General features: G+C 31.5%; 1 protein-coding gene and 1 long non-coding RNA gene across 3 annotated transcripts in view; one reads left to right on the top strand and one right to left on the bottom strand.

Annotated features, from left to right (window-relative positions):
- Positions 1-1,199: 1,199 nt before the first annotated feature.
- Positions 1,200-13,490, bottom strand: part of LOC149902132 (uncharacterized) — a 70,930-nt gene continuing 58,639 nt past the window's right edge. The window contains exons 4-7 of the mRNA XM_090110351.1: positions 11,451-11,620; positions 8,075-8,146; positions 2,601-2,687; positions 1,200-1,498 (exon numbers count right to left, since the gene is read on the bottom strand). Coding sequence (XP_089966477.1) covers positions 2,620-2,687; positions 8,075-8,146; positions 11,451-11,620 — 310 coding nt within the window. The 3' untranslated portion in view covers positions 1,200-1,498; positions 2,601-2,619. The remainder of the gene's footprint in view (positions 1,499-2,600; positions 2,688-8,074; positions 8,147-11,450; positions 11,621-13,490) is intronic.
- On the top strand, positions 3,077-4,581 carry LOC149902133 (uncharacterized). 2 transcript variants are annotated; one of them, XR_016457536.1, is made up of 3 exons: positions 3,077-3,643; positions 3,770-3,831; positions 3,906-4,581. It is a non-coding gene; the product is annotated as an uncharacterized LOC149902133 (long non-coding RNA). The 2 variants fall into 2 exon arrangements; XR_016457535.1 differs by having other exon boundaries at positions 3,770-4,581.

Here is a 13,490-nt window from a genome sequence, read left to right as displayed (position 1 = left end):
CAGTTTCCTTTTTAGTAGTTGTAGAAATTAAATGTCTTGGGTTCGTGAAAAATAAATAAAGCCGAAGCTGGTATAAAAGGCTTAAGCGCATCACACACAGTGAAGATACTATAATATTTTATGACAAGATTCTCTAATATAAAATATTACAGTATCTTAAGGTATCCGGTATCAGCGTTCTGACCATCATTTTTCTTTTTGTCATTGCGTACTAAGACCGTTGTAGAACCGCCATCCTGTTACAAATGTCCCGAAATTTTGTGTCAGTGTTTCGGGTCATTTGTAACAGGATGGCGGTTCAAATGATTAAAATGATGAATTCACCGTGTGTGATGCGCTTTATTCTTAGTTATTCAAAGAAAATATAAATAATGAAACTAATATCTAATATGAAAATAATACCACAGTATTACCATTATTTCCTACAGTAAGGAATCGCCTTTGATGTCGCGCGATGCCGCCGCCAGCGTAGGTACTTACGCTGCCACACGAAAATACGCTAGGGTTGCAACAAATGGGAAATAAAACAATTGTGATTATGAATATTATGATGAAATCTTTATTCATATATGTACATTCAAAATAATTGCGATTATTAAATCTGATGTAATTATTTGTTCATAAATATATAATTATAGATATTGCACTGCTAAATATTATTTACGTGGACACTTTATTTTTGGATGTTCTTAATTGTATATTATAACATTTGACTAAGTAATGCATTCGCATTGGGATGTACAATCTGATTAGAAAATAACGAGGACAACATATTATATACATAGCTTTGATTTTAATTCAACAGATACAATTAATACAATCTTTCTGAAATATTGTTTCCTTCTGGGATTTCAATGTAGATTTACATCCGTAAACCGAACAGTTTGTGCGCGCCATAATAGAATATGTAAGTACCTATGTATAATAAAATTATTACACAAAAAATACGACTGCGTCATCCTTTCGCGCTAGGTAAAGCAAACTAAGCGTGTTTGCTTTACGCGGCCCGCGTCGCCCGACCCCCGCCAGTTCCCCTCCGTTTCTCTGCACAAGTACATTCGTCGCACTACTGTAGGAAATAATGGTAATACTGTGATAATACCATAAAGCTTCTAATGTAAGACAAGGCATATCTATAAACCTTATATCAAGAAACTTTTATGATAAAATTAACGTATCAATACATGAACATTATTTGAAAATTACATACTTATACATTTTGCTAAGAAACTTCTAAATAAAAGCTTCTAAACAATCTAAATCGAACATCCTCGTCATATCTACTAAGCATCTAAAACAATAAATTCCTTTGGTGAAACATACATCTATAAAAAAACACTAAATACACCAAAAAAGTATATTACAAACATAAATTGCGAATTCCACTATATTGTAACGAAAATTTATACATCAATAAGTTTGTGAATTATCTAATACATTTAATTTTAGACACCGCCTTTGGAAATGACTAGAGATCGAAACCTCAGCTGCAAAAAACCTGAAATTAGAAAAATTATTTAATGTCACGATATCTGTGTTGTAAAAGAAAAAGATACTTTTTTTAATGTCTGACTTGAATCGACTTAATTTTCAAGGAATATTAATTAATACTATTTTGTAAAAACCAAAGTCGCTTATTTATAAGCAAACTATTTAATTTGGGAATCGAATTGACAATGAAATGAAAATGATCGTTACTAAAATTAATATATTTAAATGAGTAAGTAGTACCTACTACCTAGTTACTACTAAATTGTGTGAAAAATACATTTTTCTTGAAGTCTTGCTGTTACAGACAAAGTAATTAAAAGAACAATACTGGAAACAAATATTTTATTTATTACGGTTTTTAGTAAAACCGACTAAGGAATATTCCTTACGTTGTAAGCTTCAATTAATTGATTGATATTATATGTTCTACTATGAAATATATCTATTTATATCAGTTCTTGTAAATACTATTAACTTTTACTATTAATATATTACTTAATTATTTAAAAATGCCTTTATAGTGTTACATCTAAAAAAGCAGTGTTTGCATACAAATTGGGGCTAAGTTTAGTGTTGAATCATTGCTAATTGAGACACTCATGTTGGCCTCAATCGTGACGTCATTAGCCGCAAGTTTTGCTCAACTCTGCTTCTTGTTTAATTAATGGTGTGTTATTAATCAAGATATAAATATATTGATATAGGACATATATTGAACGTATAATACATAAGGGTAAAAGAAGATTTTTTTTTTTAGTTTCAAATGTGTTAAGTATTATTTACGATAAATTCTTGAATTAAAAAGAAAGAGTGCAAGTCTGACGAAAAAGTAAAAAAATAATAACAAAGGAAAATTAAACAGTTGACACGGAATTATTAATATTATAAAAAAGAAAGCAGAAGAAATATTTACGAGAATTAAAATACGTATTTCATGTCATTGTCAATTCATTAAAATGAAAATAAATAAAATGATTTGAATTTTTTTTCTGAGGAACATGAAGTATTCAAATATATCTTATTAAATAATATTAAAATATACCTACCTACGCACAATTTAAAATACTTCATAAATCATATTACAAATAACATATTTTAGACATAATTACCTCTTGAACGGCGTCTGGTCTATGATAAACAGATCTGTGCAATGACAGGCATGAATATGATCGACAAAGCTGAATAGATTGTGGAACCTGAAACAAATATAATAATTACATATTTATATTTTATACGATGCATGTGCTTTAAAATATAGACAATAGCTAATATCTATAGCCCTGGACTTTAGAGCAACTAAAGTCAAACAATATAATATGTAATTAATTTCAAATTTTTTGAATTTGTACCTAAAAAAAATCTGTAAAAAGGAATAATCTCACGATGCATGTAAAGATAAAAATGTATATATGTGTCTGAAATAAATAAATAATGTCAAACAATACAAAAGTCCAACCTCACAAATAACATAACAATTACGTCCCTCTAAACTGCATTTCCCTCTATTATTATGACCATAATATTCAATTCAGTTACAAATCGGAACGGATTTAACATATTAAGTCCTTCGATGTTTAAGGTGATGAATTAATTTTTCTAACATTTACGGCCCTTTTTAAACCTTCGTAATTTTTATATTATTAAAGTTGTCGTGATGAAAATTCTTGACAAGAAAGTTCAATAGTAACACAATACGTCTACCGTTTTAGAAACATGATTCCATGATATTTTCTCGATAGAAAAAAAATACAAAGTTCTCATTGTTATTTTTTTTTAATCTCTGGCATCTTCAAAATAACAAACGTAAAGTTACGACTTTTTGGATATTAACTATAAAATATACAACCTATACGTCTACCGTGTTAGAATTTTGAAATATGCGATGGTTTTGAAATAAACAAGAAATACTTGAAATTAGCGCCTGACCAGCCAATATAGCGAGAGCCGCCCTGTACCTTCCTACCCCGATCGCTGCACGAGTCATTCCCGCTACGGCCGTCACACGGGGAACTTGTGTCGCTCGCGCAATCGTAAAAAAGGGTGACAACACGATAAGACAAAATGAGACAAATGGGGACAATAAAGAAAATAAGAAGAAGAAACATAAAGGTTGGAGGAAAAAGAATGCTTACAATTGGAACAAATTAATGAAGTAAGTTGGTTTTATTTTAAATTTGATGATAATTGTATTATAGACGATGTTTGATATGTACCCCTGTTTTAAGTACATAACGAATGTGTAAGATTTTTTCATTTATAGCATAAATAATCTTTTCAGAAATCTGGAATCCAGAAGGAAAATAAACCCACTGATTGTTCACAATGTGAACCCACTCCTTCGTAAGTACCTTTATTCAGTCAAAAATGTATGTTATCAACGCTCTACTGGTTTTATCGCATGATTCCATTTTTAGCAAAAAGCAACAAAGTGCAAAGAAATAAAAAATCATGGTGAACTTAGTGGAAGTATGGTGGACGTAATATGGAATTATGGAACAGGAGCTCGTTGGAGTAGTATTATAATTTAAAAAAATACGAAAAAATTTCAAGAATTTCTTAGTAAGTGGTAGATAAGTATGTTGTATAAAGAATTTGATGTTGATATTTATTTCATTTATACTTACTACACCTGTGCGGGAAATTGCTTAGTACTAAAACCGGTTTATATTAATATTTACATAGTAATGTGAGTTTTCATTTCGAAAAATTTTGTGTAAGTATATTAAATTGAGTTCCTGGGTGATCTGGAAACACAATTGGGCCCGGAGGATGGCGCTGCAGTCACTCCTCCTAATCACATGAACCGATTTGGATGAATATTTGTGTGCACATTTCATTGTTGTGGGATGATTGGTTGATTCGTTTTCACATTAGCTAATATTATGTATTTTTGTTGTTAGAAAGTAAACTTAATTTAATGTTTATAATACATTATTATTGGTATAAATAAGCCAGTGTTCGTCTCACATTGCTGTACCTGCCTACCTATCCTACCAGGGCCTAACTTTGTTCTGGCTATTTTATTTTGATTATTTGTAATGAATAATTACAATTATAATAGAGTGCAAAAAATAAATACATGCGTCAATATATTTTGTGTTTTTTTTAAACAATTTTTTTACTTAAAAAAATATCATTCCGACCGCGGCTTTGCCCGCGTGGAATTAGGTTATATCGTGAATCCTGTTTTATCCCACAGAAGTGTTCAGTTCGGATAAAAAGTATCCTATGTGTAAATCCAGGCAATTAGCTATATTTTATCAAAATTGGTAATGTAGTCTTGACGTGATTAAGTAACAACTAACAAAAAAATATACAAATTAACATCCAAAGTTTCGCATCAGTTTTACTGTATTAGCGATATCTTCCACTCTTGACTTTGACTGAGAAGAATTAGGGTTTATAACTTCTTTCAGAAATAGTACCTTTCATTTCTGGGCATGATGTAATATAGCTACGTCAGCATCAAATTCTATCTAAATCAATTCAGTAGTCCGCGTAATTAGGTACGTTTTCATTTTTTCAGAGTAACAATATTTTTTGTTATTTTAAAGATTATTTATAACCTGTATTATTTTGTAATAAAGTAAACATTACGAAATAATAATAATTAATAATTATTAATAATGTCTAAGTAGTTCTTAAAAAGAAGATAATTTTGTGTTTATAAGCAAGAAAATAAAACCAATAAATCAACAATTAAATATATATGTATAACAATATTATAACTGTATGACGACTCCATACATGTTTGTGCCGAGTCGGCCAGCGGCAGCGCGGCGAGTTTGCAAGAATGACTTCGCGCACACCCGCGTTCGCGATAGCGAGCTATTAGACTCCGCCCGCCAAGCAGTGGATTTTTTTTTGTGTATCGTCTTAACGGAAACGCATTCAGTGGAGAGGATTAACGTACGTAAATTGGACAATATGTGAAATCGCATTTGACATGGAAGAATCGAGATTATGTTTTTTAAGTGGAATTACTATCAAGTTCAAAGGTTATTATTTCATAGATTTGGCTATGCGTTTAGATAAATTTATTTTAAGGTAAAAATTTAATATGTAAAGTTAATTATGGTGGAAGTTAAATCTATACTAATACTAGCGGTCCGCCCCGGCTTCGCCCGTGGTACCTACTTGTTTAAACTATCCTATCTCACAAGTTGGATCGAACTGCAGATGGTGTGCGAATTTTATTATAATCGGTTAAGTGGTTTAGGAGTCCATTGAGGACAAACATTGTGACACGAGATTTATATATATTAATTATTAAGATTATAAAGCTGAAGAGTTTTTTTGTTTGTTTGAACGCGCTAATCTCAGGAACTGTGGAACAGTGTTTGGTAGCCCATTTATCGAGGAAGGCTATAAGGCTGTATATCATCACGCTAAGACCAACAGCCACGCGGATGAAACCGCGGGGCGCAATTAGTCATTGATAAGATTGATGCAATGTTTATGGTCAAGAGTTATTTGTTCATGTATTAATTATATGCGGTGTGATATACAGGGTGAAGATAAATAGGGTAGACGAAAAATGAAAATAATATACTACTTTGCTTTCATCGAATTTAATGACTTTACAGGTAAATGATAAAACTACTTCAAAAGTGCTTCTAGAAGTACTATTAAATAAATAAATGTTTGAGTTTAATCAAAAAGTATTTAGTAAATATCTCGATTTCTATTTACGCAGAAGAACTAATAATAATTATGCACATTACCTTTAAATTTGAATTTGAACTCCAAACTAAAACATTAATACTTGGACAAATTCAACAATAAATATCCTAATTCAATAGATAGAAATTAACATTAATTGGAAATATACTTAAGCGAAATCTTCCTTAAGCTTGTTTTGATTTAATCACAGAATTGATTGTTCAAATATAATCGACACCGTTTCTGAGATATTATACTGTTTGACTTAGCCATTGAGATGGATTAAAAGATTTCAATTTGAATTCGTTGGATTGATGTCTTGTTGAGATAGGGTTATTTAAATTAAAATTGAGAATGTATTGTTTCATTGGTTTCAAGTATATAAATAGCATTTGATATTTTGGTTTTATGGCATTCAAATGCTTTTTAGAAATTTTACCCCAACAGTATTATAATAAAAAAAAAATGAGTGCGTGTACTAGTGTACACACGTGTAACTTCTATATGACCTTATTTTTTCAAAAAATAATTTTCTATATGCAACTTTACAAAAATACGTCAAATCACGCGTAGGGATAAGAAAAAGATGGCGCGTAACGAAAAAATGTCACGCGTAACGAAAAAATGTTACAAAAATTTTTTTTCCAACCCCGATAAAGAAGTTTCACTTCAATAAAATTAACCCGTAAGTCAGTCAGAAAGTTTACTGGATGTATTTTTGTTAGTCTTTTACGATATAGGTACAATAAATTACCCCTAAATATTAAAATAAATTATTAATCCAGTATAGAATATTATACAGTTTAACAAAATGAATCGGTTCATAGTTTTTTCTGTGTACACTTATGCTGTTCACTGAATTTCAAAGAGATTCGTTGCATTTTAATAATTATTGGTTTTATAATTATATTCCATTTTTTTACAGGAGGAAAAACGTTTGCAATAATATAATTTGTTTATATCACTGTAGCTCTGGGTGTGATATTTAATTACCTTTAGTTTTTCAAATTAATAACATCACACGAACTTTATTAATGCGCTGATATGTTTACCTCAATACAAAAACAAGTTTATATCGGATGATAAATTATTATGCTTTTGTTATGTTTAATTAAACTTTAATGTTTGTAGAATCTGCTGTATCATGCAATAGAATGAATGACATAAGTACAATTTCGAACTTCAAATAAAAACATAATTTTTCATCTTTGTTCTTTAAATTCTAAATCTCTAACAAAGTAATCAGCTATAGCATCTACTAACGCAGAGTATTAAAAATATTACAATTATAAATATGATAATAGTAAACATAATGCATTTACCAATAATCACTTATAATACCACAAGAGCTTCAAAATTATCGGGTATTTTCCGATAGGTTCGTTGCAAACAAATGAAGGAGTCAAGTTTTTAGTCAAGGTTAAAAAATCAATTTTTCCTGAAAAACTTGACGACTTTATTTGTTTGCAGGGAACCTTGAGGGAAATGCCAGATAATTTTGAAGCTCGTGTGGTATTCGGGAGATTATTTTTCCGTCCCAAATGTCGGCCAATAATTTCACAATTGAATTGAACCTGTCAGTTTGACGTCAACGACCAGAGAAAATTTTCAAAAAATTATCAGTATAGTGCCACAAACTTATCTGACCCGGTGACAGTGTCACTGATGTCGCTTTCTTTTATATAAACAAAATATTCCGTATGAAAAGTCTGTGAAAATGTGACATTTCAAAATGGCGACACGTAGTTCCAGTTTTTGCCACCGGGTCAGATAAGTTTGTGGCACTGTATATGTGTATACTATACCATGTAGGTTGTACCACGTGACGTCGAATGGTGCAATTCTATTGGTCGATATTTGGGTCGGAAAAATAATCAATGTAATTAATACAAAAACTAACTATTTAAAACAAAATAATTACCTCTAGACCCGACGGCTGCCGCTAACTGCATGTCAGCTGCGGTTGGCATTTCTGGCGTTGTACTTATGGGACCTGAGAACAATGCGTTTGTTTAGTTTCTTACACAATGAAAACTAATAATTTATACTGAATATATAACGTATCAAATATTTTATTTATTAATGTACAAAAATTCAAACATATCCAATTAACTGTTCGAACGTAAAAACATAAAGAAACATTCATGTAAAAGCATAATATGATGTGAAATATCTATATTGTGTATATCTAAAAAAAACTTAATCCGATGTCCCTACAAAGTATTAAACCAAGTAGCTTCTCGATGTCTGTCTGTCTATACCTGTGTATACTGTATACTTAAATCGTTAAAACTATACAGCGGATTTTGTTGCAGTTTTTTAAAAATGGACATACTATTCTATGGTTCAAAAGGATGGTTATAGTACCTGTATAATTTGTTAAGTTTAAGACAACGTGGGCGAAGCCGCAGGCAGAAAGCTAGTAGCTATATAATAAATTTCGAAACGAAAAACCTCATACGCGTTTTTATAATTTTAAACATTATTCGACGTTCCCCATCACTTTCTAAACGTACCAAAATCCGCCCTATAACGTCAACACTCGACCCTGAATACTCCTTGCTATATTTACAGCGTAAACTCTCCTAATTGTTAAGGAAGTAAATGAGTGACATCTACTTATCACCTGGGACGTGTCGCCTCCTCACTTTATTCTTATCTCGAGTAATCTAGTTAAAATTGTGAAATTTCCACGTTTTTCCTTTTAATTACTAAACGTTTAAGGAAAGATTTAATTCAACAGAATATTAAGAGTCTATGAAATTTCAGAATGTTTTCTCTTCAGTTAACATGTTTTATCTTAACATATTTTGCATGTATACTTGTATGTGACTCCTATAGACTCGATTTTCAGCCACTTTAAACGGATGAGAAATCAAAACGAATTTGGTGACATTACCATAATTTTAGTTGACTTTGTCGTATTGAATTGTATGTTTTTAACTATAATACTATTATTTAATATGTTTATTGCCTACTTACGATGAAAAAAACATCTCTATTAGGATATTTTTCTTTGTATATAAGCAATATTCCTTTGCCGCCTATCCGCCTTTTCGTGCATATGTGCCCGTGTGTTATTATTGTATAAAATTATAGTCTAAGTTTGTTTGCCCTGGTATGTATGTACAATAAAGCATAAATAAATAAATAAATATTACTTGCGAAAAAAAGGTACTGTATTATTCTAATTAATGAAACCCCATTCGGAACATTGTATTGATTCTGGCTTGTAATCTATACGCTTCCGAAACAAATATTGACAGTTGAATACAGATTCAAAGCACGCTTATTCACTAATTAAATGATGAATCGAAGCCCTATCAAATGACTGAATGAGAAGACTTTATGAAAAATTAATTAAATATTTTTAATTTTGTGCGGAAGCTTGAAAAGGTGTTGTGTAGTTAATGGCTTTTTGAAAAGAAAATTGGTTGTAAAGACCCTCGTTTTTAACTCGTAATCAAGGTTTTTTTTAAATAGGTGCATTATGTCGACATTCCGATACGGCGACAATATAGTAAAATACTATTTATTTATTGTTAAAAATTAAAATAATGTTAGTTTAAATTTTTGGTTTCGAAGTATGTTTTTAAATTCTTGAAATCATGAAAGAAAAAGCACAAACATCCTTTGTGTACATTTTTACGTAAAGTCACATCTGAAACTTCGTTCCAACAAAACGGTTCTAAACATTCTTGTAAAAGCAACACAATATCACAACTAGCTCATAAATAAAACTTGTCAACAACGTAAACATTAATTACAAAGGCACATTTCCCTCCCTTCCAAGAGGATTTTTCCAACAATAGCTTTAACGAAGCATAAAATTATTCGAGAGCACTGCAGGAAATGTGCCATCCACCCAACAGTTTAGATAGCCTGGACAAACTTGGCTCTGATAAAAAGCTTTAATGTTCCCGCAGCAATTTATACCCGAAATTGTTATTTTCATGCCTACCTTGAAAAATATATTTCCTTATTCTTTCGCTTTAATGAGCTATAAAGCGCTTAAATTGCTCGTCTTAAATAAACAAACATCTTTGTGGTTCTGTCGCCGACGTTATCCCGCGACTTTAAATTTTCATTTACGTAAAAACAGGGAATTGCGCTTTTATTGTGGTAACAATTGTTGCCCGGTAAAATGTAATGACGGGATTTGTTTGTTATTAAAACATTTTATGTTTATTAATCTGTTGTATAACGTGCATTGTAATTTATTATACAGGATCGTGAGGATAATCGCCACGTGCACGTGATAATAAAAATTCTGCATAGTCTATCATTATGATTGTATTGTAAAGGCGGGTTCACACAGAGCAAGCAGCCTCACGAGGAAATTGCTTCGCGAATTAGCTTGTAAATGATTAATTAAAGTTACGTAAATAATTAGCTATAGTATCAATCTTAAGCTTAAAAGAATACTGATTAAAATTAATATATCTAAACATTAGATAAAGCTTTTGAAAGGACAAGTTTAAAAACACAAATTCGAATACAACGATACAATGCCTTCAAATCGCCCAGATTGAATCTTCCGCCAAATTTTCACAATTCCCTCAAGATCCGTCCCAGTAAAATTTCATGCTTCCACCGTGAGACATTTCTTAATTCCTTACCTGGATAACAAATAGCTTCTTTCCTAAACGCATACTTCGCTTGCGGTATCCTCATCATGCAGATAATATTGGCAGGAGAACACATCTAGTAAAATCAATCCTTCTTCCACTTCTAAAAGCTTTTCCTTACCTCGATAATATATAGCTTCTTTCCTAACTGCACACTTCGCCTGCAATATCCTCATCATGCAGATAATATTGGTAGGAGAACGCAAGTATCTAGTTAAGTCAAGCCTTCTTCCACTTCTAAAAGCTTTTTCTTACCTGGATAATAAATAGCTTCTTTCCTAACCGCATACTTCGCTTGCGGTATCCTCAAAGTGCAGATGAACTCAACAGAAGAAAGCAAGTATATATCTAGTAGTGTCACTACTACTTCCACAGCTAGGAACAGTCACTTACCTGGATAATAAATAGCTTCTTTCCTAACCGCATACTTCGCTTGCGGTATCCTCAAAGTGCAGATGAACTCAACAGAAGAAAGCAAGTATATATCTAGTAGTGTCACTACTACTTCCACAGCTAGGAACAGTCACTTACCTGGATAATAAATAGCTTCTTTCCTAACCGCACACTTCGCTTGCGATTTCCTTATCATGCAGATAATATTAGTAGGAGAACGCAAGTATACATCTAGTTAAGTCAATCCTTCTTCCACTTCTAAAAGCTTTTCCTTACCTGGATAATAAATAGCTTCTTTCCTAACCGCGTACTTCGCTTGCGGTATCCTCAAAGTGCAGATGAACTCGGCAGGAGAAGGCAGGTCTGCATCCAGTAACGTCACGGAAGCGACGGCGGAGTACCTGCCGTTAACCAGTTTTAACCGGTGAGCTACGCCGTCTAAACGCCTGGAAGAAATATTTGTTTGAATGTTTTGTAGGTATATGTATAAGATTGTGAAGCTATTATTTGGAAGGATAGGTACCTATATTTTTCAGTTACTATAGTATGTTTTACATGGTTGAAAGAATGTTGTTATGTTCAAATTCGGTGTAGATTTTTTCGTATTCATGATATCTGTTTCATGTGCAAATAATTTTCTAAATTTAAATAATATTGTAATTATTATTTTACAAATACTAAACAACGCATATCATGTTTATAGATATATCGAAACATAACCAAATTACAAACCCACTAAATCATCAACGTATATTAATAACCATATTAACTGCACAACATTGATAAATAAATCGGCTAGATATCACCAAAATAATTGCAGCAAGGGAATAATAATTACATATAATTCCATAAATTTATTGCTCTCATACGTAGCGGAAGGCGTGATATATCATGTGGGTTATGAAAACGACGTTTAATAAAGTAATTTTGTAGGTGGGCCTTGGCAGCGCCCCAGGTGACAAAAGCTCTTACTTTTAATCACCGATGCTTTGCCAAATACCCTCGAAAACTCATTTCTTTATTAATCTTAACCTAGTTCTGGGAATCACGAAAGAAATCCTTTTATACCGCTGAATTGTAGTTTCGTATCGAATTTTATAAGATGTTTGTTACGGGTCAAATGATCAAAAGTGCTGGGTAATCGAAACTCGGTTCTATTTCACAATGGAAGACAATAGAATTAAGTACCTAAGATTTGAATTAAATGAAGTACAGAAGACGCAGAAAAATATGTCTCATGGGTATAATAATATGTACGAAAAATGTCTATAATAGTGCCTAGTGGAATAAGTAAGAACGTATTATTAATGTATACAAAGATGTTTATTGTAATAAATTCATCCTGGTATTTGAAATGCGTCCAATTTGTCCTATTCTTATGTAATGGTTTAATGGTTCCGTAGCACAAATACGGATACTCACTCAAATATAAAATGCCATAAATAAGCTTACCTATATTATACTTGGTATTGAAGGCAATACACTAAATAACACGTAGACGTAAATAGCAACTTTTGCTTCAATTACCTTGCCAATAAAAAAGTGACTACGAATAAAACTTTAACTAAATAAATTTCGCACAACCCTATATGGACTAAAAAAATGTTGAGCTGTTTTTGTTTTCAGTCCCGACTAAAACACGGTAATACTTTTAGTGACTTAGATTTATTTTCCAAGGCTAGCGTATGATTTACATAATGCTTTGAACGTGAACAAGCTACTATGATTATAATCAAGTATGAAATCATTTGAAATAAAAACTTGCAACGTGATGAATGCATATGAATAGAGAGGTATATAATTAAAGAATTTCACTATGAAGGTGTCGGCTTCATTTAATGTACAAACAGACTAGTATTTGCATTCAAACATAAAAAGCAAACTCGCGTCAAAGAAGTTGAGTGAATTTATTTGATATGCACCATAATGAGTTTTGTGAACCTATGTTGTTAGTTTGTCTTTGCATAAAGACTTAAACTACTAAATGTATTGTTGTTTTATTCATAATTATTTTCAATTTAGTAAATGTCTTCATCCGATGTTATTTATCCTTCATACAGAAGTGACTAAGAGCTTATTTATTCTTTTTAATTAACAATACTCAATAGTACGTTTATCTGTTACATTTTAACAACCCATTGCACAAATTTAGATGTAAGTAGGAATGAATATAATGAAAAACCCAAGGTCGAAAAAACCCAAGGGGGTTTAAACTGCGTGTGAAACCGCGGAACACAGCTCCTAATTAAAATATAGTAGCAGTAGGTACTTAATTAAAGTAGTATACCTACGTACATAAAATACATTACTCGTGTG

Source organism: Colias eurytheme, chromosome 15 (assembly GCF_061535395.1).
Source record: "Colias eurytheme isolate Ceu_HAF_F1 chromosome 15, ilColEury1 Martin Lab GWU primary, whole genome shotgun sequence".
Lineage (NCBI taxonomy): Eukaryota > Metazoa > Arthropoda > Insecta > Lepidoptera > Pieridae > Colias > Colias eurytheme.
Note: the sequence above shows the minus strand (reverse complement) of the source record. Positions and strands in the feature narration are given on the sequence as shown.